The sequence below is a fragment of the Aotus nancymaae genome, unplaced genomic scaffold (assembly GCF_030222135.1).
Source record: "Aotus nancymaae isolate 86718 unplaced genomic scaffold, 86718_ANA_hifiasm-v0.15.2.pri h1tg000097l, whole genome shotgun sequence".
NCBI lineage: Eukaryota > Metazoa > Chordata > Mammalia > Primates > Aotidae > Aotus > Aotus nancymaae.
The window spans coordinates 1,941,624-1,968,284 of record NW_026988512.1 but is presented as its reverse complement, the minus strand read 5'-3'; the positions used below and the strand labels follow the sequence as shown (position 1 = coordinate 1,968,284).

The following is a 26,661-nucleotide window of genomic DNA, read 5'->3' as shown; positions in this document are numbered from 1 at the left end:
CTCCACAGGGCTTTTATTTCTCAGTCATCTGAAAAGGTGTCAGCAAGGGAAATGGCTTGTCTATTTCCAGGGGCATTTTACAAGCAAACACTGAAAGGCTTCCGTGGGATTAAGGGCTGATGGCTTTGATGGAATTTCAGGCATGTTGGCCCCTGGGCTCTGTGTATATTTCCTGGGCCCACTCTGGGGATGCTGGAGCTGGAAAGTCCCCGCAGGCCACCTACTGCAGCCCTGCACTTTACAGAGAAGAGAAATGATTCTCCCTAAAATTCCAGAGCTGGGTCCGAGATGCCTACTGGAGTAAACCCCCCTGGGGGTGCCTCCTACCACAGGTGAGCCAGGCTGGTCTGCCCTCTCTGTGGCTAACCCCCTGCACTCCTGCCACCAAAGTGTCCCAATCCTGGGGCATCCTTCAGTCCTTTTAGCCTCTCATGTCCTGAGAGGCCAGAGCTACAGCCACAGATTCAGGAAGACACCCCACTCTCTGGTGCCTTTAGAATTATAAACGCTTTTTGTCATCACAGGGTCCTGAGAGTCCCTTTAAGCCTTGGACATCAGGATTTTAAAGGAAGATGATTCTTAAGGTCCCATCTGACTCCCAAATTCCTGCGATTCGATGACATCAGGGCTGTGAATAATCAGCCTGGCCCGAAGCCAGGATGGACTGTGCGAACTTCCTCCCCTGCTTTATAAAAACAGGCCCCGCCCCAGCTCCCTCATGGGCCTGTCCACTGGGCATCCTCCTGCCGCACAGAAACCCGCCCAGCCGGGGCCAGCGACCCACCCCCTGCCTGGGAACTTAAAGGGGGCCGGAGCTGTTCAGGGAGCTCAGAGCTGCGATCCTGCCGGAGTCCAGGGCTGGAGAGAAAACCTCTTCAAGGAAAGCAAGGAGCAAGCGTGGTAGGTGGAGTGTCTGTGCCTGGGGTCTGTCTCCTCTTCTCTCTCTTAAGTCTTTCCGGCCAGTAGAGCCGGTGAAGGAAGGAATGCTTTAACGAGGGACCAACTTTGTAATTCAGGCCACTAGAGGATACGCGAGAATCCACTCCAGAGGAGAGGTGTCTGTTTGCATTTGCATGTGACTGGGATAGGCTGGAGTGTTTGTCGGGGGAAGGGAGACTAGGGGGGATGCATTCCTTGGAGAAGCCTCTGCTGGCAGCGTAAAGGGGAAAGTGAAAAGGATATACAGAAATGCCCCAAACAGGCTACAGAAACGCCTCAAGACGAGCGGGCAATGTGGGGAAAATTCAGAACAACTGGCTTTGGGTTGCTCTGGACAACCCAGGTGTCACTGGACACGTGGCTGTGACAGCCAGGAGCGTCCTCTGGGGTCCCCCAGTTAACTCCCTCCCCCAATAAACCCCCAGGAAGGAACTGAGGCTGTGGATGGGGCAGAGGGGGCCTTACTTCCAGGGCACGATTTGCTAGGTGCTGGGAGAGAGAGGCAGGTGACTTTCACGTCCCACATTACCCCGTAGAGAAATGCCTCTGATGTCCTTCCCAGGCGCTGCCCCCGCGAGTACAGGTCAGTTTGGCGCTCTGGCTTTTTGCCCAGGGCGCCTCAGTCAAGTGTGCAGTCCTCCTTAAAGGCCGTTTCAATCACAGGGGAGAAAACTAACATCCATGTCTTTTATTCCTAAAGCACTCTGCAGGAAGCCTGTAGGCTCTCTAGATTTTCACTGTTATTATCTTTATTTTCTTAACCTCACAGGGAGGGAGAAAGGGAGGGAGGAAAGAGGAAAACACGCTGAGGTCCCAGGTAACTAATGACAAACTCAAGCTCAAAGAAGTGCGGTAACGAGGATGCATTTGGTGGCCAATTGGGAATAAGATGGTGGTCTCCCGTAGCTACTTGATGACAGAAGAAATGTCCTCTGTGTGTGTGTGTGTGTGTGTGTGTGTATTTTTTAGACACAAGGTCTCACTCTGTCACCCTGGCTGGAGTGCAGCAGTGTGATCATAGCTCATTGAACCTTTAAACTCCTGGGCTCAAGCGATCCTCTACCTCAGCCTCCCAAGTAGCTAGGACTACAGGTTCGTGCTGCCACATCCAGCTAATTATAAAATTGTTTTGTAGAAGCGGGGTCTTGCTATGTTGCCCAGGCTGGTCTCAAACTCCTGGTCCCAAGCAACCCTCTTGTCATGGCCTCACAAAGTGCTGGGATTACAGGCAACAGCCACTGCGCCCAGCCCCTCTTAGTGATATTTTGCAAATTTTATATTCAAAAAAATTTTATATTTATCTCACTTGGGAAACTTCTGTAGAATGGAATAGAGAGACAGATAAACCCAATTCTTGATCCACTAAAAAATAACACCTATGACAGAGTGAAGATGAAACAGGTTCTAGGCACACAGCAGGTGTTTTAAAAACATTTTTGAACTCAGCTTTGCTGGAGTGGTGGTGCTGATCATGATGGCCAGGAAATGCTAGCCGGCTCTTCCTATACGAGTTACACGACTGGGTGTCTGCAGCAGCTGCATGGCTGTGAATTACACATGCCAATGGCCAAGACCCAGCAGCAACTTGGCCAACAGACCCAGCCGATGCCCATGGGTGATGGCGCAATGCTCCAAACACACACACTGGTGGCTTGGGGAAGGTGTTCTGAGGATTGATCAGAAGATCTGATTCCACCTGGAAGCAATCGCTTCCGGGCTAGGCAGGACCCAGATACCAGGAGACCTGCGTATTGAGAGCCTTTTCTATTCGTTATGTAGTCACAAATATTCCATTAACATAGATTCCTCCAAAGCCCCCTAAATCCTTAGAATGCTTAGAGATTCCAAGCACACGTCCTCCTAGGACACCCTGGAGGGAGAGCCCCAGGGTGACTCTCACCTTTGCCTGCTGTCGGGGGCTGTGCTGATGGGTAGGGGGTTCTGTGCTTGCTGTGGCCCAGGCCGAAGCTGCGGGGATGTGCTGTGTCTGGAGCGGACCCCTTCACTGTCTGCCTGACTTCTTCGTGTGTTCCTGAAACAGCTTCTGTGTTATGCATTCTAGAAATCCTGCCTGACCACCCCCGCGTCAACAAGCCTGGGATGGACACCCTCCTCCGAATTCCCCTCTAAGCCCACCCCCGCCCCCGTCCCGCTGCATGGCACGGCACTGCTCTGCTGGACCCGGAGTGTCTAGTCGTTCATTGGGCCCCTTCCTAACTATGAGCTCTTTGAGGATAAGGGCTGTGTCTTTGCATCGCCAGAGCCTGTGCCAGGGCACGCTTGGTGCCCCGTTCACGTTGATGGTGAATAGATGGCATGGGTTGATCATGGTCTGTGAATGCCTAAGAGGGAAGCAGCTCATGTGGGTGCTTGAGGCCTGGGGGACGGGGGTCTGGGAGGCACTGGGAGGAGGACACCCCTGCAACTTCTCCAGCCCCCTAGGTGGGGCTCTTGATGTGAGCAGTTTTATTTCAGCCGAGTCTCCAGAAGGCAGGGGATGGGGACTGGGGCAAGGGGGCTGCTAAAAACCAGGTAACCCAGCATGGATGAGCTAACAGAGGCCAGGTGCACAGTTCCTGCCTGTAATCCCAGTACTTGGGAGGCCGAGGTGGGCAGGTTGCTTGGGCCAAGGAGTTTGAGACCAGCCTGGTCAACATAGCCAGACTCTGTCTCTACAAAAAATGAAAAAAGAAAAAAAAAGTAGCCAGATATGGTGGCAGGCACCTGTAGTCCCAGCTACTTGGGAAGCTGAGATGAGAGGATCTCTTGAGCCAGGGAGGTTGAGACTGCAGTGAGCTGTGATCACGCCACTGCACTCCGGTCTGGGTGACGGAACGAGACCCCGCCTCTAAATAAATAAATAGAGAGAGAGAGAGACTACTGGTCAGCTTGATTTCTGCTGGCTATTCTCATTCTGTCATGTTCACCAAAAAGAGAAACTTGTTTTATTTTGTCTTGTTGTAGCAAGAGCCAGTGTCTACCACCTGGGCAGCTGAGAGAAAGGGAAGGATTTTTTTGGGGAAGCTCCAATTATTTTTCTCACGTGATGCCTCTGAGTTTCACGGTGCGGCCTGGTCAGATGGGTCTTATCAATAGAGATGGCCTGATGTCCCAGCCGTCTCAGCTGCTAGTTCCGGCTTCTGCTGGGAGTCCACAGTGGCCTCTGCATGCATGGTGTGAGAAAGGCAAATAAAAAAACAGATTAAAAACCAGATTAAGGACACCACCCTGTATTAAGGAAATAATGGCTCTTATTGATACTGTTCTATGAACACAGATGAAAGCACAAAATTCTCCATCAATTGCAGAGAATTGGTTATAGGCTAACACAGGCGGCCAGATGATCTAGGAAGCAGGATTCAGTATTAACAGGGATCTATGAGGACTCCACGGAGCGTGGTGTCTCTTCCACGTCGGCAGCTTCAAGTTTTTCCAGGGAGAAGCTGGAAAGCCTTGGAGCTCTGGTTGCGGAAGGAGGTTCATGACAGGAGGTGCAGGTCGCTCCTGCCACGAACCAGGTGTGGGGGAAGGACTTACCTGCTTCTCCAGTTACCTTACAATTCAGCAAGAGGAAAATGATTAGCTCATGAGAAAAACCAGGAAACTGAGGCCTAGAGTGAGTGAGTTGCCCACACAGGACTTGTGCTGTAAATCAGTTAGGTTTCCAGGTTAAGAATCCAGTGACCATGCCCCTTCTGTGTGGCATTCTACTGTTGTATAACACGTGGAACACATTAAGAATGTTATCGCTGAGGCCGGGTGCGGTGGGTCATGCCTGTAATCCCAGCACTTTGGGAGGCCAAGGCCAGCAGATCACCTGAGGTTGGGAGTTCGAGACCAACCTGACCAGCATGGCGAAACCCTGTCTCTACTAAAAATGAAAAAATTAGCTGGGCGTGGTGGCACGTACTCGTAATCCAAGCTACTCTGGAGTCTGAGGCAGGAGAATCACTTGAACCCGGGAGTCGGAGGTTGCAGTGAGCTGAGATAATGCCATTGCACTCCAGCCTGGGTGACAGAGTGACCCTCCACCTCAAAAAGTTACAATCGGGTGTCACACAGACAGTGAGGAGTAGTGGAAAGAGTGTCGGGTTTGGGGTAAGAGAATTGTGTCTCCTGGACTCGAGTCCTGATGCCAGCTCTCACAGGGTGTGTCACCGTACAGCATGACGCTTATACTTTTTTTTTTGAGACAAGGTCTCGCTCTGTCACCCAAGCTGGAGAGCAGTGATATGATCATAGCTCACTGCAGCCTCAAACTCCCAGGCTCAGGCCATCCTCCCACCTCAGCCTCCTGAGTAGCTGAGACTACAGGCATGCACCACCATGACCAGCTAAGTTTTTGTATTTTTCGTAGAGACAGGGTTTTGCCATGTTGCCCAGGCAGGTCTCAAACTCCTGGGATCAAGCCACCCACCCTTCTCGGCCTCCCAAAGTGTTGGGATTACAGACATAAGTCACCACACCTCGCAAATTTTTGTAATTTTTTTTGTACAGACGGGGCCTCCCTATGTTGCCGAGGCTGGCCTTGAACTCCCTCCTCGGCCTCCCGGTGTTGGGATTACGGACATGCTCTTGGCCCCTGAAACTTTTTTGAAGTTCAGTTCTCTCATCTGTAAAAACGAGGTAATAATAGTGCCTCAAATGACTTAATGGACGTGAAAGCGTTTTGTAAACTCTGTGCCTGGAAAGGCGGAAGCTGCTCGAATGCCTGTTGAGTGAGTGGCGTTAATCCGTGTACGTTTCTCATGCAACAATAATGTCACTTTCACGTAAGGCCAGTAAAATGCAGGTCAAGTCACGTAATGATACGGTGAAAGTTTCTGATCAGGATTTCCTAATTCAAGCGTGTTGAAATGTGGAGATGGGCTGGAGAATTGTCAAATCATTGCGTGTTTAATTACCTTGTGATGATGTTTGCTTTAGGGAGTGGAAGGAGCATGAGGAACGAATGACCTTCATCACTGAACACGACATCCATTTAGATTCACTTTAGATTTCAGGGCTTGTTTAGATGCAGACTTTGCGGTTAACATTTTATTGCACTGACTGATTTAGTTTTCACCAGGTGGACCTTGTGTTTGCTTCAGAAGGATCTAAGTTTATTAGGACAGGGTTTCTTCTGTTTTGATTGTGGGAGGAGGCAGGATAGCCTTCTGTTTTCTTAGACCCACAACCAACATTCCCCACTCCTCCAAATAACCAGGATTACTGGGCCAAGGGTAGGGCGTCGAGGGATGACAGCTGCACACGCCTGCTGTAGCTTTTTGTGAGTTTAATTCCATACAGCTTAGATGCAGGCCATATGCCTACATTTGGAAGCTGCTTTGGAGAAAATTCTGCTCTGATGGGTGAGGGCAGGGTGTGCCAGGAAAATATTTTCTTTTTCTTTTTTCTTTTTTTTAAGACCTGGGGTCTTGCTATGTTGCCTAGGCTGGTCTTGAACGCCTCGCGTCAAGTGATCCTCCTGCCTCAGCCTCCTGAGTAGCTAGGACTACAGATGCAAACCACCACACTCAGCTCTGAGAGGATTCTATTCTCTTTACCTTATTGGAATTGGAGATATTAGATAAGAAACAGTTTCTTCTCCCCTAGCTATAAACAGTTCTGTTAAGAGAGGGAGCATAATCATTTAGCCTATAGAAAATCACCTTTTTGAAAATGTAAGAATTACTTACGTGATGGTAGTTTTTGAAAGTGGTTTTTCTTTTGAGGTCATGGCCTCTGCGATAAGAAGGGCCTGGAGGAGTGGGATGAGAGCTACCAGGCTCGAAGCTTCTGTCCAGAACAAAGGTGTGCTTCCGTGGGAGCCTGCCGCCCTTGAGAGGCTAGTTCCTCTCCCAGCATCTCACCTTGGCTCTCTTCCTGCTCTAGAAACTTGCCTTTGCTGGTCCGAGGAATCGTGGCCGTTTCTTAATTGTTGGCATCCATCCAGGCTGCGGTGGTTGCGGTGGGGGTGGCGGTGCAGAGTGTGTTGTTTGCTTTAAACCCATGAGTCATTTTGGGGCACTGGTACTCGTGGAGACTGACTTTCTCTTGCTCTGATTTCCAGACAGACCTTTTGCGAAGCAACAATGACCTAAAAATCTTGACCAGAGATGAACGTAGCAGACCTTGTATGTGGTCAACACGTGATAAGAGTGTCAGTTTAGTTTGCGTTTCCCTTGCGATTTCCCTCCTGCGCTAGCTTGCTGACGTTTCTGCCTTCTTCTTGCTGGCAAGAGTACAGACTAGAATTCTTCGATCATTGACATCTGAAGCAATTGCACTGTTTGCAGTTTGATCGATTGACTGCATGTGTACCCTTCCGTTATTGCAAGTCTCCTTTTCTTTTCTTCTTTTCTTTTTGAGACAGAGTCTCACTCTGTCACCAGGTTGGAGTGTGGTGGGGCGATCTGGGATCACTGCAACCTCCACCTCCCAGGTTCAAGCGATTCTTCTGCCTCAGACTCCAGAGTAGCGGGGACTACAGGTGCACACCACCATGCCCAGCTAATTTTTATTTTTAAAAATATTTTTAGTAGATCATGTTGGCCAGGATGGCCTTGATTTCTTGATCTCGTGATCTGCCTGCCTTGGCCTCCCAAAGTGCTGGGATTACAGGCGTGAGCCACTGCGCCCAGTCTGCAAGTCACTTTTCTCTCTATATATATTTTTTGACAAAGTCCCACTCTGTTGTCCAGGTTGGAGTGCAATGGCACGATCTCAGCTCACTGCAACCTTCGCCTCCTGGGTTCAAGCGATTCCCCTGCCTCAGCCTCCCAAGCAGCTAGGATTACAGGCACCTGCCACCATGCGCGGCTAATTTTTTTTGTTTTCTTAGTAGAGATGGGGTTTCACCACATTGGCTAGGTTTGTTTCAAACTCCTGACCACAAGTGATCCACCCGCCACGACCTCCCAAAGTGCAGGAATTATAGGCGTGAGCCACCATGCCTGGCCATATAATCTATTTTTTGAAAATGTTTTTATATTAAAATAAATAGAGACAGAGTCTCACTATGTTGCCCAGGCTGGTCTCGAACTCCTGGGCTCAAGTGATCCTCCCACCCTGGCCTCCCAAAGTACTGGGGTTACAGGCATGAACCACCACATGCAGCCTCACTTTCCTATATAATCGAAACAATAGAACTACAGCACCATTTGTAGGAGTTTCCCAGTTTACACCGTGTGTGCACACTCCCTGTATCGCATGTTCTCACAACAAAACAGAAACCACGGGATGTCAGCCCCAGAGGCGACCTTGGAGCGTCCAGCCCACTTGGTTCTGCATTGCTGGCAGCAGATTTTGTGTGGCAAAATATAGATGTTTTTGGGGAAGGAAAGCACATTAATTTTTGCTCAGTCATTTTTACCGTATGTGAATGAGTTGATCAGTTCATTTCCTGGGAGCTGGTTTTTGTGGAGGGAAGATGGAGCCAGTAGGAGGCAGACGGAGGGGGAAGGCGTTGAGACAGCGCCCCAGCGACATTCCCCTGTCCCTCCTCCAGCTGACCTCCACCTTTACAGCGGCTGTGCCCGATCCAGAATCAGTTACTCACTGGTGCTCGTGGACCATCATTCCCCCATGTGGCCACCACAGAAATGAACACCACCTTTCTGGTGTTCTCAGCCAAAACGGCACGCATCCTTAGCTCTGGGAAACAGTCCATCTTCCAGGAAAGTGCGCTTACAGCGCGGTACCCACTCCCTGGTTACCAGACTATTGTTCCCGTGTTCCCCCGAGAACAGTCATCATTCACAGGTTGTTTGGCAGGGCCGGGGAACAGAGTCACTCTGGTTGCTGCAGTCAACAGACCAAAAATGGCTTCCAGCCAGGAAGGTCAGAGCTGCTCTGTGGGGCACGCACGCAACTTGGAAGCAGACAGGGCCAGCCGAGCACAGATCCGCACGCTGTGTCCGGCACACAGGTGCCTGGCCACACACCCTTCAGATCCAGCCTGCATTCTATCAGCCAGCCCATAGACCCTGTGTTTCTTTTTTTTTTTGAGACGGAGTTTCGCTCTTGTTACCCAGGCTGGAGTGCAATGGCGCGATCTCGGCTCACCGCAACCTCCGCCTCCTGGGTTCAGGCAATTCTCCTGCCTCAGCCTCCCGAGTAGCTGGGATTACAGGCACGCGCCACCATGCCCAGCTAATTTTTTTTTTTGTATTAGTAGAGACGGGGTTTCACCATGTTGACCAGGATGGTCTCGATCTCTTGACCTCGTGATCCACCCGCCTCGGCCTCCCAAAGTGCTGGGATTACAGGCTTGAGCCACCGCGCCCGGCCAGACCCTGTGTTTCTAATTCGCATAGATTCTTTGTCAACCTGCCGTGCCTTGCTGAACTTCATCCAACAGACAGGGTGCCTTTTGCAAATCTGCAAAAATAACTTTGTGTGCGAGGGTGGCCTGAGAGGGTAGGCCCTGGGGTCCTGGGACCAGCATTCCACCTCTCCACTCACACAGCGATTCAGGATTCCGGCCCAGCGAAAGTCAGCAACCTTGGGGCCTTCTTTCCTTTCTTTTTTTTTTTCTCCTTTTCTGTGCCTCCCTTCCTACCTGCTTCCTTCCTTCTTCTTCTTTGCCTGTTTTCTTAGTTCTTTGATGATTATGAGAAACTACTAAATATAGCAACATGAAGATAACACAGAACACAATGACAAGTCTTCGTATTGATAAAAACGAGCCTCTGAAGGTTTCTTCCATCCGTTCTGCCAATGCCATCTCTCCCTGGCCTTGCCAGAGCACTCGTGGACCTCCCTTTGGTGAGGCCCGAAGTCCATCCCGGCCACATCCTGCAGCCCTGGGTCTGAGTCTGGAGTCTTGGCTTTCGCTCTGCTCTGCGTCCTGGCACTGCCGCCAGACCTTGACGCCCACCTCTTCTTCAGTGAAGGCAAAACAGGACACACGTTTCCTCCCTCTCTTCTCTCTTTCTGTTTTCAGACTGCACCGTTTTTCTGCTGGCTGGATGACTCATTTCTTTGTCATCTCTTACCCACTAGGCCTTTCCAGCTGCTCCAATCGCCTCTGCGTGATGTGGACAGAGCTCTCGCCCTGCTGGGGTGAGATTCACTTGCAGTGAATCAGCTCAAGGCGTAGGAAGGTCCAGGGAGGCAGAGGAAGAGAAGAGACAGGTCTCTAATTCGCTGAGGAACAAAGACAGCAAGATGCTCCTGCTCCCTTAGCTCTTACTGAGATTGTTTAGTTGCAAAAGGGTTGAGTGTGATGCAGCTGGCGGTGTGTGTGGGACAGACCCAGGTCCTGCTCCTCCTCCACTGGTCCCACCAAGCCCTGGTCATCCAGAAAGGGGGATGTTTGGGTAACACTGGTGTGTCCACACTGCCGTCTCCCACCATCTAGGATTGCATTCCATGTAGGAAGACTCTGAGTTCTTAAAATAAAGCAGTAACTTGGTGGGCATCCGGAAAAAACAACCAGACTGATATTCCAGGCTGGGATGCATGAGCCTGTCAAGAGGGCTGGGCGGTGTGGACGGGGATGGAGGTCGAGTTCCCTGTACTCACTCACTGGCTGTTTCATTCAGAATTCCTGTGAGGTGGGAGCGCTCACCATCCTCGGGGCTTGCCTAAGAGTAAGGAGTGGGGCAACCTAGAAATACACGAACATCAGGGAGAAGCGGGGAAGGAGTTTCAGATGAGCTATTTTTACAAGGTTAAGTAACGGGATAAAATGAAAAAGCGGAATTTAGGAGGAATTTTGGGAAGTTTTGAGGAACGCTGATAAAGAGGCGATCTGGATTAAGTCCCGTGATGAGAAGGTTCCACCCTGGACTCCTGGTTTCTTCTGAAGCTGCCTGGAGCCGGCGAGTAGCTCCTTCCTCCCGGAGAAAGGGGCGCACTCCGGACTGCGGGGGCGCAAAGGCTGGAGACCTCTGTTCCCTCCTGCTGGGATGGGTGCGGGGAGGCAGGAGGGTGCCAGGCTGGCGGGCCCCCCTCTGCGCGGTGTTTTCCCCTTGGAGTCGCTGTCCCGCAGGCGTCCCCCCGTCCCCACGCGCCTCTGCCTGACACAGCAGCCCAGGGAGAATCTGGCAGGCGTGGGCTGTGGCGAGGCGAGGAGGGCGATGGGCGCCTCCCACGGGGGAGCCGTTTTCTGAGTAAGGAGCGAAGATCCAGAGCCGGACCCAGGCGGGGAGGCCAGGCCTGGAAGCCCCTGAGTCGCCAGGGCCTTAGGAGCTCCGGGGAGGGGAGCTGGGACCTGACTTTGTTGTGACTGAATTAGGGGAGGAAATGCCGCGCTTTAATCCTTGTGGATGAAGGACGAGCAGGCCGCCAGACCGCGAAGTAACACCGACCGACTAACCTGCTGTGAGCCGCCGAGGGCGGGGTGACCCGGGAGCTCTGGGGTCCAGAAAGAGCTGAGTCTTCCCACCAAACACCAGACGCCTCCCCTCCTTCCTGAAAACATGCACGTCGCCGGATCTGCTGCAGTCCGTGAAAAAGGAGACAGATGCTCCGGCAGAGCGGTGGGGAGGAGGCTCTGCTTTATGGGGAGACTCTCAGGCAGGGGAGTAGGCTCCATCCTGCGTGGAGGAACCGGGCGGTCTGAGGCAGGCTGGCCCTACAACGTGCTGACAATAAAGTCCCCACGGCTTCTGCTGCAGAAGTCCAAGAGCACATGACTACGGCTCCATCTAGCCAAGCCCAGAGCGGGAATTCCCTTCCGGGAAACCAACCCAGAGCACTGTGGTCTCTGGGCTGCCAAGAAGTCTCAGAAATGGTCTAGCCCTTCCGCCCACAGGGATCTCTGTGCAAAATTATCTCCCAGCATTGGCAGATGAACAGATAAACAAAATGTGGTCTATCCACACAGTGGAGTACTATTCAGCCTTAAAAAGGAAGGGAAAATGCTGGGCGTGGTGGCTTACGCCTGTAATTCCAGCACGTTGGGAGGCTGAGGAGTGAGGATCACTTGAGCCCAGGAGTTTGAGACCAGCCTGGACAACATAGAGAAACCTTGTCTTTTTCTACACACACACACACACACACACAGACACACACACACACACACACACAGAAACCTTGTCCTTTACATACACACACAGAGAAACCTTGTCTCTACACACACACACACACACACACACACACACACACACACACAGAGCCAGGTCCAGTGGCACATGCCTGAAGTCCCAGCTCTTTGGGAAGCTGAGGCAGGAGGATCTGTTGAACCCAGTGGGATCAAGGCTGCAGTGAGCCCATGTTCATGCCACTGCACTCCAGTCTGGATGACAGAGCAAGATCCTGTCAAAAAAAAAGAAAAGAAAAAAAAAAGAGAAGGAACTTCTGATACATGCTACAGCAGGGTTGCACCTTGAGGCCATTTGCAAAGTGAAATGAACCAGTCACAAAATAACAAACACTGTCTGATTCCACTTGTACGATGTATGAAGAGCAGTCAGATTCAGAGAGCCAGAAAGTAGCAGGGTGGCTGCTGGGGAAAGGGCGATGGGGAGTTACTTTTAATGGCTGCAGAGGTTCAGTTGGGGGTGATGGAGAAGTCCTGGAGATGGGCTGTGGGGGCGGCTGCACAGCAATGTGAAGTGCTTACCGTGACTCAGCTGTGCACTTAACATCGTTAAGGTGGTAAACTTTGTGTTATGTATATTTTGCCACAATAAAAAATACATAGTTTCTAGAATCCTGTTCTAGATGCATGTCTGGCTTCTCCCGCGGGGCTGGTGCTGGACGACGCTGCGGCTTCTCCTCTTTTGCCATCGTGGACCTCTCACAACACACGATCAAGCTCTTTTTTCTCTTCTTCCAGAATTTAAGGGACGCTGTCAAGCAGTCATGAGTACAGTGAAGGCAGGGCTCTGCTGTGTGCTGCTGCTCTGTGGAGCAGTCTTCGCCTCGCCCAGCCAGGTGCGTGTCCAGGATCCCTGTGTCCCGCCCCTTGAGGCTGCGATGCTTCCAGAGGCTCCAGGGGTCTGCGTCCATCCGGGCATGGGGTGGGAATGCTGTCAGGGAGAGGAGAGGCACAGGGACGAGGCGTCAGCATCGCTGTGGAGCACACCGCCCACACTCCCCTCTGTACAGCAGACTCTGGATTTGAGGGCCCAGCGCAGAGCCCTAGGCACTTATTTTGAACTGAGTAAGCAGTTAATTCCACTCCCTGCCTGTGATCGCCTTTTTTTGCAACTGTTTTTAAAGAATGTATTTGGGCCAGGCGTGGTGGCTCACGCCTGTAATCCCAGCACTTTGGGAGGCCAAGGTGGGAGGATCGCTTGAGCCCAGGAGTTTGAGACCAGCCTGGGCAATATAGTGAGACTCCGTCTCTACAAAAAATTTAAAAATTAGTTGGGTGTAGTGGTATGCACTTGTGGTCCCAGCTACTTGGGAGGCTGAGGTGGCAGGATCACTTAAGCCCAGGAGGTTGAGACTTTGGTGACATATGATTGCCCCAGTGTATTCCAGCCTGGGTGACAAACTGAGACCCTGTGTCAAAAAAAAAAGACTGCAAGTGCCATGAGCCAGAGCAGCAGGTGAGCTTCACTCATAGCACTGTCTAGCTGAGATGGGAGCGCTACACACACTCTCTGAGAATGCCTAGCAGTAAAGGGCCTCACAGAAAACCAAACTAGCCCCACCTCTGCCACAGAACCCTAGAGCGGGGAGAGCCCAGGTGACTACGTGGAATAGACAGGCAGCCGCCACTCCATTGCCCAGTGTGATGGCCACTGACCACGTGTAGCTGTTTGAATTTAAAATAATGAGAATTAAAGTTAAAAATTGTTTCTCAGTCCCACTGGCCACATTCCAAGCACTCGGTGGCCCTGCGTGGCTTCTGTCATGGATAGCACAGACAGAAAACATTTCCACCATGCAGAAAGCTCTTCTGGACTGTGGCAGTTAGGAAGGAGAGGAAGAATTGGACCAGAAGGCAGGAGATGGACGCTCACTTGGGCCAGTTACCCGAGGGGGTCTCTGAGCTAGGGCACCTGGCTGGCAGGGTCATGTGGGCTTCTGGGTTCTGCCTTTACTCTTAGGATGGCTGGCATGTGCTGATCCTTCCTCTACCCCTGGTTTCTTTGCAGGAAATCCATGCCCGATTCAGAAGAGGAGCCAGATCTTACCGAGGTTGGTGCATGGGGTCATGGGGGCAGTGGCAAGTTTCTATAATCCCAGCTACTTGGGAGGCTGAGGAAGGAGAATCACTTGAACCCAGGAGGTGGAGGTTGCAGTGAGCCGAGATCATGCCAATGCACTCCAGCCTGGGTGACAGAGTGAGACTTTGTCTCAAATAAATAAAAATAAATAAATAAATCATATGAGAAGATACTCAATGTCACTCAGAAAAGAAATGCAAATTTATTTTATTTTATTTTGAGACAAGAGTCTTGCCCTGTCGCCCAGGCTGGAGTGAAGTGGCACAATCTCAGCTCACTGCAACCTCTACCTCCTGGGTTCAAGCAATTCTCCTGCCTCAGCCTCCTGAGCAACTGGGATTACAGGCATCTGCCACCAAGCCTGGCAATTTTTGTATTTTTAGTAGACATGGGGTTTCACCATGTTGGTCAGGCTGGTCTTGAACTGCTGACCTCAAGTGATCCACCGGCCTCAGCCTCCCAAAGTGCTGGGATTACAGGCGTGAGCCACAGCTCCTGGGTGGCTTTCATTATCTTGTTGTCTTCCAGTTGTGTCTCTTCAGAAAAGTAGTGTGCGATGGTGTCTATGGAAAGCAAGCGAGGGAGTTTTCCCAGTAGGTCCAGGGGCAGTGAGTCATTTCATTTCGAGTCATACTCTGATGAGGCCGTCTTTTCTCACAGTGCTCTGCAGAGATGAGAAAATGCAGATGATATACCAGCAGCACGAGTCATGGCTGCGCCCCGCGATCAGAAGCAACCGGGTGGAATATTGCTGGTGCAACAGCGGCAGGGCACAGTGCCACTCGGTGCCCATCAAAAGTACGTACTGAGGCTGGGAGGTGGCACACGCCTGTGATCCCAGCACTTTAGGAGGCCAGGATGACAGGATTGCTGGAGTCCAGGAGTTCAAGACCAACCTGGGCAGCAGAGCAAGTCCCCTGTCTCTACAAAAAATAAAAAATTAGCCAGGTCTGGTGGGGCTCACCTGTAGTCCCAGCTACTTGGGAGGCTGAGGCAGAAGGATCACCTGAGTCCAGGAGTTGGAGGCTGCGGTAAGCTATGATTGTGCCACTGCACTTCAGCCTAGGCGACAGAGCAAGCCCCCATCTCTAAAACAAAACAACACAAACAAAGAAAAACAAACACCAAAAAAAGCCCGGTCCGAATGGACTTTATGCTGAGGCTTCGCGTTCAGGGGTCCAGTCTCAGGAGCCTGAACCCTGTCTTCCATGGTCCCCAGCAAGTTCAGATCTTCAAAAGGAGCGCCCAGGCCTGTTCGGCCTTAGGTGGAGGTGAAGGGACGAGCAGAAAAGGGAGTGAGACCGAGTGACCTTGGGCAAATGCCCGCTTGCCTCGGTTTCCTCATCTGTAAAGTGGCGGGAATAATAGTGCACACTTCATGATTTGCCATGAGGATTAAATGAGCTGATTTTTGTAGACTGTCCAACAGTGCCTGGCACGTAGAGCACACGCTCAACACTTTAACTCACATCATCCTTGGAGCTGCTTCGAGGGTACAGTGGACCCTTGAACAGCACTTGTCTGACCTGCAGGGTCCACTTATGTATGAATTTTTTTCAACGAAAGGCAGGATGAAAACAGTATTTGTAGGATGTGGAACTGGTATACGCGTGTTCCGTGCTGCGGGACTTGAGTGCTTGTGGATCATGTGGACGGGGCTCCTGGAACCATGGCCCGCGCACACGGAGGGAGGCTGACATTAGGGCTTCCTTGCTTATACCTGACAGGTTGCAGCGAGCCGAGGTGTTTTAATGGGGGCACCTGCCGGCAGGCCCTGTACTTCTCAGATTTCGTGTGCCAGTGCCCCGAAGGATTTACTGGAAAGCGATGTGAAATAGGTGAGTAGGTGGGAGCGTGTGAGAGGGTCTGAAATGCCACCTCGCCAGCCCCCCAGGAAGGAAAGGCAGGGTGCGATGGCAGGGCCATGGTGGGGGCCAGGAACAGGGAAGGCGCTTCTGACGTGGTTCGGGAAGCACAGTGCCAGGCAGCAGGCAGAGCCCGGGTGTGACCCTGGAACCAGGCTGGCACCCCTGCCACTAGCCTGTGGCTTCCCAGCCAGCCTACATCAGGCCTGGGGGATGACAGGGCAGAGGGGAAGCCCCCTGAGGGCTGAATGAAGGGGATTCCCAAGTGAAGCATCTGTGCCCTGCTCTCCGTCAGATACCAAGGCCACATGCTACGAGGACAAGGGCATCAGCTACAGGGGCACGTGGAGCACGGCGGAGAGCGGCGCTGAGTGCACCAACTGGAACAGCAGCGTGCTGGCCCAGAAGCCCTACAGCGGGCGGAGGCCGGACGCCGTCAGGCTGGGCCTGGGGAACCACAACTACTGCAGGTAAGGGCATGACCCCGAGGAGGGCTCCCCTGGTGAGAAGCTGCTATGGCAGGGAAAGAGTCTATCAGATCCGTCAGGGTTCTCCCGAGAAACAGAACCAATACAGGATGGATGGATGGATGGACAGATAGGTAGATAGATGGATGGATAATAAATAGAAGATAGATGGATAGATGATAGGTGATAAATAGATGATAGATTGACAGATGATAGATGATTGATGGATAGATGATTAGATAGATAAATAGATGTTAGATACATAGATGATAGACAGATGATAGAGAGAGAGAGAGTGTGTGTGCGTGTGAACCCAAAGTATCTGAGACAGGTCTCAATCAATTTAGAAAGTTGATTTTGCCAAGGTTAAGGACATGCCGGTGACACAGCCTCAGAAGGTCCTGAGGACACGTGCCCAAGGCAGTCAGGGCGCAGCTTGCTTTTACACATTTTAGGGAGTCATGAGACATCAATCAACGTGTGTAAGATGTACATGGGTTTGGTCTGGAAAGGTGGGACCGCTCAAAGCAGGGGCTTCCAGGTCATAGGTAGATTAGAGACAAAAGGCTGCATTCTGAGTCCTTGATGAGCTTCTCACTGAACACACAATTCAGTCTGGCTCAGTTGATCTGCATTTTTACGTAAACGATAGGGCAGAGCAAGCAATCAGATACGCATTGGTCTCAGGTGGGAGAGGGATGACTTTCTGTCCCGCACCTGGGAAGATAAGCTGTCCCTTTCCATCGCCAGGGTGACATTCAACAGAACTGTTTTGGGGTAAAGATTTTCAGGTCCACAAGGAATTTCCTTGTAGGGAATTTTTTAATAAAAATCTTTGTAGCTATCTTATTGAGGAAGAAAATGGGAGGCAGGTTTGCCTGGCGTAGTTCCCAGCCTGACATTTCCCTTGGCTTAGTGATGTTGGGACCCCGAGCTTTATTTTTCTTTCACACTAGAGAGATAGAAAGACATTTATGTTACGGAACTGGCTGACAGGATCGTGGGGGCTGGCAAGTCTGAATTGTGTGGGTCAGCCAGGCTGGGAACAGGCAGGAGCTGAGGCTGCCGTCTTAAGGCAGAATTTCTTATTCAGGAAACCTCGTATTTGCTCTTAAGGCCTTCAAGTGATTGGATGAGGTCCAACTACGTTATCTAGGACAATTTCCTTTTCCAAAGTCAACTGGCTGTAGGTGTTAAACACATCTATAAAACACTTTCACAGCTCCTAGATGAATGTTTGATTAACGAACTGGGTACCACAGCCTGGCCGAGTCGACACGTAAGACCGTGCCAGTCCACATCTTGTCAACCTGGCACCCACGGGCATCTCCTTAAACCACACCACCTCCAAGTAAACATAGGAACGAAGTCATACTCCTGCCTAACATGATACAGCTACCAGTGTACAACCAAAAATGCACTCCTGCCTGGGCGCGGTGGCTCACGCCTGTAATCCCAGCACTTTGGGAGGCCGAGGTGGGCGAATCACCTGAGGTCAGGAGTTCGAGACCAGCCTGGCCAACATGGTGAAAACCTGTCTCTACTAAAAATACAAAACTTAGCCAGGCCTGGTGGGGGGTACCTGTAATCCCAGCCACTCTGGAGGCTGAGGCTGGAGCATTGCCCAAACCCAGGAGGTAGAGATTGCAGTGAGCTGAGATCGAGATCGTGCCATTGCACTCCAGCCTGGGAGACACAGTGAGACTCTGTCTCAAAAAACAAAACAGAACAAAAAAAGCACTCCCCATTCCCCAGGAAGAGGATGCAAGAGTCCTTGGGTCCCAGACGAGAGGCTTCACCATTGACCTACCCTGGCCCTCCTGGGGCTGATTTTTCAGAAACCCGGACAGAGACTCAAAGCCCTGGTGCTATGTCTTCAAGGCAGGGAGGTACAGCTCGGAGTTCTGCAGCATTCCCCCCTGCTCCAAGGGTAAGCGGCAGCCACCCCACCTTCCCTGAGTGCCCCTGGGGGAGGAGGGCCTGGGAGGACAGGCTGACAGCCCTCTTTCGTCTGAGGGGAGAAGGAGGAGGCCAGGAGTGAGTCATTTTGGTTGCAGAGGGAAGAAAGGCAGGACTTAGGTCTGTGCCTCGGCTTGGCCTCTGACTGGCTGTTTGTCTGACCTGGAGCTGATCTCGCCCTCTGACCCTGTTTCCTCCCCTGTGGAGGAGAGGATGGGCGGAATCAGTGGTTTTCAGTCCTTTTGAGAATAAATGGAGATTCTCCCTTTTTTGATTAATGGGTGAATGGGCCTTTCTCTCTTTCACTCCCTCTCAAACCTTTTAATGAAAAAAAAAAAAAAACTGCCCAGATTGAAAAAAATATATTAAGTTATAAGGCCAGGTACAGTGTCTTATGCCTGTAATCCCAGCACTTTGGGAGGCTGAGGTGGGTGGATCACCTGAGGTCAGGAGTTCAAGACTAGCCTGATCAACACGGTGAAACCCCATTGCAACTAAAAATACAAAATTAGCTGATCATGGTGGTGGCAGGTGCCTGTAATCCCAGCTACTCGGGAGACTGAGGCAGGAGAATCACTTGAACCCGGGAGGCAGAGGTTGCAGTGAGCCGAGATCGCGCGGTGCACTCCAGCCTGGGCAAGAAAAGGGGAAGTGTGAGGCGTTACACTTTTCTCAGTGCTGGGCTAGCAGCCTCCAGCTTCCCTGGCTGGCTGCTCCACTTCAAGCCCCAGCCCCGACTTGCCTGCTTCAGAATTTGTTTTTGTTTCAGTTTGAGAATTCTTTACTTCCAGGAGAAAACGGTGACTGCTACTTTGGGAAAGGGTTAGCCTACCGTGGCACCCACAGCCTCACCACGTCGGGTGCTTCCTGCCTCCCGTGGAATTCCATGATCCTGATAGACAAGGTTTACACGGCACACAACCCCAACGCCCAGGCACTGGGCCTGGGCAAACATAATTTCTGCCGGTAGGTAGCACAGGGGCAGGGGGTTCACGGCTTGGCAGAAAGCGGGATTAGGGTGTGAGATGGGGGAAGAGTCCGTGCCTCAAGTTATACGACAGACCCAGTGCATGGGACACACCCGTGGATATTACCTAGTCCAGCCTCTTCGCTTGCTAAAACAAACACGTGAAAAGCAAGGCGAGCCAGTTTTCCAACCCAAATCCCAAGTTAAGGGTCCTGGCCTGTAACCATTCAGTCCTCATCTGTTCTCATCACATCTCTATTCCAGTGATTTGTGAGAGTTCCATGGCAGAAGAGCTCACAGTTCCGTCCACCGACGCTATGAGATTAGCACTCTAGATCACTGGTTGAGTAACAAAGTTGCAGAGACAATCTCCCAGGGTGGGGGTGTGCCACAGAGTCAGGCTGAGCTCCGTGTCCTCTCTCCCAGCTCAGTGGTTTTCAGCAGTTTACCGAGGCTCCTTCTACTCTTCCATGGCCTGTGACGTGACTGAAAATGGGATTGAAACTTAAACTCCTGGCCTGGTATGGTGGTGCATGCCTGTAATCCCAGCACTTTGGGAGGCTGAGGCAGGAAGATCGCTTGAGCCCAGGAGTTCAAGACCAGCCTGGGCAACATGGCAAGACCCCATCTCTACAAAAAATAAAAAATAAAAAATAAGAAGATAAAAAGGAAACCTTAAATTCTCTTATCATTTAGGAATCCTGATGGGGATGCCAAACCCTGGTGCCATGTGCTGAAGAACCGCAGGCTGACGTGGGAGTACTGTGATATGCCCTCATGCTGTAAGAGCCGGCCCCTGGCCGCCTCCCCACACCTGGTCTCCCTTCTTCTCTGTCTCCTTTCTAGGCCTTCGTGGCCGTCTGGGGCAGACTGTGTGCCTACCAGACTTCCAAGCTTGGTGGGGTGTGGGCTTCCACGACTGAAGCCATGGTGGGTGGGCAGGTGTCCTCATCCCACGCATGGGAGTGGTGTGGAGGGGCGAGAAGAAAGGAAAGAACACTGCAACCTCGCTGAGAAGTCAGTAGGCTCTGCCCCGCTCTCTCTGGACGCATCCATCGGTGATGCTGAGCGTGGTGGGGAGTGAGCGCGCAGCCTCGCAGGCACGGCTCCTTGCGTGATAAAGTGCCTTCACCATATCCTCCCAATAGCGTGGTGGAGGTGGTCTTCCCACCTCCAGTTTACTGAGTAGGAAACAGTCTCCCAGACACCAGGTGGCCTGCCCAAGCTTGCTGGGAACCGGGTGGTAAAGCCAGGGCCTGCCCTCACGTCCTCTGACTCCAAGGCTGGTACTTCCACTGTGAGGTATTCCACGTTTCCTGCTGACCCCATTTCACACAGGGGAGCTGGGCTCAGGATGTGGGTGACAGACAGGAGATTCAAGTTGGTGTGTGTTGCTAAAAAATGAAACTTTAGTTTGGAAATGGCCAGAGATTAGGTTATTAATCAGCTCCCACGAACACACAGATCAGGCAAAATGTTCCCCCAAGGAGCACAAGTCTAACTGGGAAGATGAGACACAGACCACCAGCTAACTCACACCCAGGGCCATTAATGTGAGTCCTCAGTGGTCCGCGTTCCTAAGCTCCTCAGAGCTGAGCAGGTGGGGACGTCACGAAAGCTTTGCGAGGAGGCAAGGTTGCACCTGGGCCTTGAAGCATGGGTAAGGTTGGGCAGATGGAAAAGAAATGAGCAGCCATTCCCCAGAAGGAAGCTGCCATCCTTTATTTCTTAGGCAAGGAAATGGCTGTAGGAAAACATTAGGAGGAATGAAGGATGGCAGATCCCCAGTTTTGGAGTCAAACAGACTTGGGAACTAACCCACATGCCATCGCATCCTTGGGCAAAAATGACTCCGCCTCCTGAAACTCTGCTGTGGGAATTAAAGGGGATGTATGGACATTGACAGGCTGATCCCAACAAGTGAAAGTTGTGGTTTTACAGCCGTGCAGATGGCCCCATCATTCTACCTACACGTGCAGGAAGCCTGAGGGTCTGACGGCCTCCTCGTCCTTTCCTCCACAGCCACCTGTGGCCTGAGACAGTACAACCGGCCTCAGTTCCGCATCAAAGGAGGGCTCTTTGCCGACATCGCCACCCACCCCTGGCAGGCTGCCATCTTCGCCAAGCACAGGAGGTCGCCGGGAGAACGGTTCCTGTGCGGGGGCATCCTCATCGGCTCCTGCTGGATTCTCTCTGCCGCCCACTGCTTCCAGGAGAGGTAGGAGCTCAGGAATGCAGTGGGTTTTTCCACCCTCTAAGGCCTAGAAATGAAGTCCTTTAGGGGAAATCCCACAGCAAAAATAGCATTCTAAGGCTGTTTCTCTACCAGGTTTCCGCCCCACCACCTGACGGTGATCTTGGGCAGAACATACCGGGTGGTCCCTGGTGAGGAGGAGCAGAAATTTGAAGTAGAAAAATACATTGTCCATAAGGAATTCGATGATGACACTTATGACAATGACATTGGTAAGAGGTCGTCATTCCTGGCTCCAGTTCACACTCCAGATCACACAACACACCCACGTGCATACACGGGCCTCCTCCTCCAGCCCCTGCCCCTCTTGTGTGATCCTCACCTCCCACGGGGCCGCAGCTCTCACACCCGGCTCACTCCTCCTCTCTCCCTCCCAGCGCTGCTGCAGCTGAAGTCGGATTCATCCCACTGTGCCCAGGAGAGCGACGTCGTCCGCACCGTGTGCCTCCCGGCGGCTGATCTGCAGCTGCCCGACTGGACGGAGTGTGAGCTGTCTGGCTATGGCAAGCATGAGGCCAGTAAGTGGGAGGAAGTCTCGGCCCCATCCTGTCTGCGGCACAGCAGGGAAGGCTGCGGTGGACCAGAGGAAAATGGGGTCAGGAGAGCGAGGTTCCAGCCCCGAGTCAGGCACTGACGCCAGTCCCGGCTCCCGGTGCCATGGGGGCCCGTCTCTGTTGTCCCCGCCTCCCAGGGACACTGCAGGCCAGGAAAGGGCATGAGGCCCTTGAAGTGCCGCAGGTGTCGGGAAGGTTCTGAGTAGGAAGTGGAGTACGGGCACCAAGCATGTGGGTTCTGGGAAGCCGAAGTTGTGTAGACACGATTTCAAATCCCACTTGCTGAGCTGTGTGACCGTGGACGTGGATTTTTATTTGGAACTGCTCCCAGCCTCAGTTTCCTCATTGGAAAAGTGGAGACAGAACTAGCTCCCTAATTAGATGAGGAGTGTTAAATGAGATAATACTGAACGAATGGTTGTCAGCCGGGGTGCTTTTGCCCCCCCAGGAAACATTTGGTGAGGTCTGGAGACATTTTTGGTTGTCAGAGCTCAGGCTGAGGGTTGACACCGGCCTTCGGTGAGTGCAGCCAGGGACGCAGGGCTGTGCCCTCCCCCACAACAGGGACCTGCCTGGCCAGAAGCCTCAGTGCCGCTACAGAGAGGCCACAGATTCAATCCTGGAATCCTGCTGTTTTTGTGGGTCAAAACAATAAAATGCCAGCAATGTCATAGGATTCGACCTAATACATGTTGAATCTTGATTGATGTTAGCTATTATTGGAAAATTTGACTTTCTCTTTCTAAAAGGTTTAGAAATAACTTTCTCTAAAACCATATGATGGTTCTCCCCTTTCAGCTTCTCCTTTCTATTCGGAGCGGCTGAAGGAGGCTCATGTCAGACTGTACCCATCCAGCCGCTGCACATCCCAGCATTTATTTAACAGAACGGTCACCAACAACATGCTGTGTGCTGGAGACACTCGGAGCGGCGGGCCCCAGGCAAACCTGCACGACGCCTGCCAGGTAACCAGGAGTGGCGTGCCCACGCTGGGCACGACCTGGGGGAAATCCCCCTGGGACAACAGGTCTTCACCAAGGAAAAAACTTATCACCAGAGTGGAGTGACTTCCTCTTAGCGATACCCCTGGGGATTCTAGATGAGGCCCTCAGAGAATAAAGCAACGGGAGGAAGATCAAAGTCACCTAAACCTAAAAACTCTAAACTGCAGGAAATTTCCCCAGGTCTGCACAGGAAGCTCCACCAGTGCGGGATTTCCTTGCAGCCCAGGCAGTTGATTGACAACTGAAGGGATGGAGAGAGCCACACGATTAAGAAATGTTTACCTCTGTTGGTGCTAGGGAATTGGAGTCTGCTTTGTAGAGGAGAAGGCAGAAAGGCCACTTAATGGGAAGCAGGATCTAGATGCTGTGAGAAAGCAGCTTTCAAACCTCACATTCAGCCCTAACACCCTGGGAAAGCGCACTATTTGAGGGCCTTTGTGTGGGCAGCCTTATCAGAATTAGTATGTATATTTCATGATTAAGCAGATACTGGGGTGCCGGAGGACAGGCCAGCCTGCTGGTATTAAGACCCACACATAGCCAAGGATTGTTCTTCCTCAGGCATTGCAGTGCCTGCAGCATGCCAGACTCTCCTTTAGGGGCTGGGGGTAGAAGAGATACAGAGAAGTAAGGCCAGGCTCTGGTGCTGAAGGATGGGCGGGCTTTGTTCTTGCAAGGCAGTCATATCAGCGGTTTCACCTCTGATCCCCTGACAGTATTTGGTTTCTTTTTGAATGGTTTCTTCAGAAACCTCAGCTATACCACCTAGCTCACAGTCCAAAAACAAAAAGGTTGTACCAAAGTGGAGTCATTATCTATCTGCATACTTAGTTAAAAACGAAAACAAAAAGTCTATTTCAACATAAGAACAGCTAACAATTACCAAGAGTTTTATGTCTTCCATTGTCTCCATGCTTTCCATGCATTCTTCTACTGAATGCCATAACCACCCTATGGTTAGTATTAATATTATCTCTATGGTACAGATAAGAAAACCGAAGCATGGATAGTCTAAGGCCACTCAGCTAGTAAGTGGTGGAGCCAAGCCAGAATTTTTGAGGCCTGAAACATTTGAGCAATTTACTTTACAAGAATAGATACAGCCTAATCCTCCACTTAACAGCGTGCCTGGAAAAAAATAGGTTCTTAGAAACTGCACCTGTAAGTGAAATGATGTATAACAAAACCAATTTTACCATCAGCTAATTGATATAGACAAGAGTTTACCAGGCGAGGTGGCTCATGCCTGTAATCCCGGCACTTTGAGAGGCTGAGGCAGGTGGATCACCTGAGGTCAGGAGTTCGATACCAGCCTGGCCAACATGGTGAAACCCTGTGTCTAGTAAAAACACAAAAATTAGCCAGGTGTGGTGGCGCATGCAGGTAAGCACGAGAAATGCTTGAACCTGGGAGGCAGAAGTTGCAAGCCGAGATTGCATCACTGCACTCCAGCCTGGGTGGGTGGCAGAGTGAGGCTCCATCTCAAAAAAAAAAGTGAAGTTCCTGTGGCAATATTTCTAGTCATAAAAACATCAGCAAACTTTTAAATAAAGACCCAAAACACTTCTCATATTCAATGTTGAAAGAAATGTGAGCTATATATATATTTAAGAAAGATTAATAAAGACAAACATCGTATTTATTTACCCAATTTTTGGAGAATAAGTGAGTGATGGTAGTCATAATAGTGGGGGGTTAATTCAGGGAATAAATGTTTGCAAAGCAAAAGTGGTAAGGAACAAACACCTCTCACTACCACGAAGTTCAAAAATAATCATAGGCTGAGCATAGTGGCTCACGCCTGTAATCCCAGCACTTCGGGAGGCCAAGGCGGGAGAATCACAAGGTCAAAAGATCGAGACCAGCCTGGCCAACATGATGAAACCCCGTCTCTACTAAAAATAGAAAAATTAGCTGGGCATGGTGGCGTGTGCCTGTAATCCCAGCTACTGAGGAGGCTGAGGCAGGAGAATCACTTCAACCCGGGAGGCGGAGATTGCAATGAGCTGAGATTGCACCACTGCACTCCAATCTGGTGACAGAGCAAGACTGTCTCAAAAAAAAAAAAAAAAAAATCACAAATAGGGCAGGCTTCCTGACTGCCTCCTCACCACATGGTTTATCGTCATGCATTTGTGTAGTTATCATAGACTAGACAGATTTTTACTTTACAACACTTTGTATTCATTCATTCATTCATTTTCCAACCCGCTTATTCCAGTTCAGGGCCTCGGGTAGGGGTGGCCAGAGCCACCAGGCAGCTCAGGGTGCAAGGCGGGATCAGTCCTGGACAGACGACGCCGTCCTATCGCAGAGCCACTGACACTCAGCCACACTCACTCAGACTGGGCCCGTGTAGACACAGCCTCAGCTGGCCTAACGTGCACAGCTTTGGGATGTGGAAGGGAACCGGAGTACCTGGACAAAACCCAGGCAGACAGTGTCCCCAGACAGAAATCGATGTTTTTGTTTTGTTTTTCTCATCAATGTTATAAGGAAATGACGTTGAATGGAACATTACTGAAGGGCTTGCTGTCTTTTGAAGAATATAATGTTCATGCTACACATACTGACTCTCCCCAGATAGTCTGCTCTTTTTGCAAACGCCAAACCTGCCATCTCCTTTGCAGGGCGATTCGGGAGGCCCCCTGGTGTGTTCGAAGGATGGCCGTATGACTTTGGTGGGCATCATCAGCTGGGGCCTGGGCTGTGGACAGAAGGATGTCCCGGGTGTGTACACCAAGGTTACCAACTACCTAGACTGGATTCAAGACAACATGCGACCGTGACCGGGAACACTCGACTTCTCAGGAGCAAACGAGACCCAGCCTCTTCCTCTTCTTCTTCAGAAGACACTGCAAAGGTGGAGTGCTTCTTCATACAGACTTCTCCAGACCCGCCACACCGCAGAAGTGGGAGGAGAGCCTCCAGGAGAGGGAAGAGTGCATTTTCTCAGATACTTCCCATTCTGGAAGTTTTCAGGAGTTGTTCTGATTTCAGGATACTCTGTCAGATGGGAAGACATGAATGCACACTCACCTCTCCAGGAACACCTCCTCCCAGGGCAGAGAGTGGGCATGCCACCATTTTCAGCTAAGCCCAACCTCCTGACCTGTCACCGTGAGCACCTTTGGAAACAGGACCACAAAGATAAAAGCATGTCTCAATAGTAAAGCAAGATCTTTCAGGAAAGACGGATTGCATTAGAAAGAAACTGTATATTTATAGTCACGAGAGCCCAGCAGGGCCTCAAAGTCGGGGCGGGCCGGCCAGCCAGTCATGTTCCTCAAAAGCACCCTTGACATCATGTCTCCCTCCCCTTTCCCCACTCCCTGGCTCTGGGAAGGTATTCCTTTAGTGTACAGTGTAAAGTGTAAATCTTTTTTTCTTTATAAACTTTAGAATGAGAGAATTGTGTTATTTGAACAAGTAGGCCTCACCATATGTCTAGCAGTCCATGTTAGTTTTTACTTTCTGTTACCATAACCCTGTATTATACTGTACTTAACAAATTCAGATATATTTTTCACAGTTTTTCCAAAA

The 26,661-nt window shown here is 51.2% G+C and overlaps 1 protein-coding gene across 1 annotated transcript; it reads left to right on the top strand.

Moving 5' to 3' along the window:
• The first annotated feature begins 810 nt into the window (after positions 1-810).
• On the top strand, positions 811-26,661 carry PLAT (plasminogen activator, tissue type). Its single transcript, XM_021675842.2, has 14 exons — positions 811-900; positions 12,707-12,804; positions 13,977-14,019; positions 14,709-14,846; positions 15,776-15,886; positions 16,209-16,383; positions 18,219-18,310; positions 19,131-19,305; positions 20,003-20,088; positions 21,329-21,524; positions 21,636-21,772; positions 21,938-22,078; positions 22,913-23,079; positions 25,749-26,661. The coding sequence occupies exons 2-14, from the start codon at positions 12,733-12,735 to the stop codon at positions 25,905-25,907; spliced, it is 1,692 nt and encodes a 563-aa protein (XP_021531517.1). The 5' UTR covers positions 811-900; positions 12,707-12,732; the 3' UTR covers positions 25,908-26,661.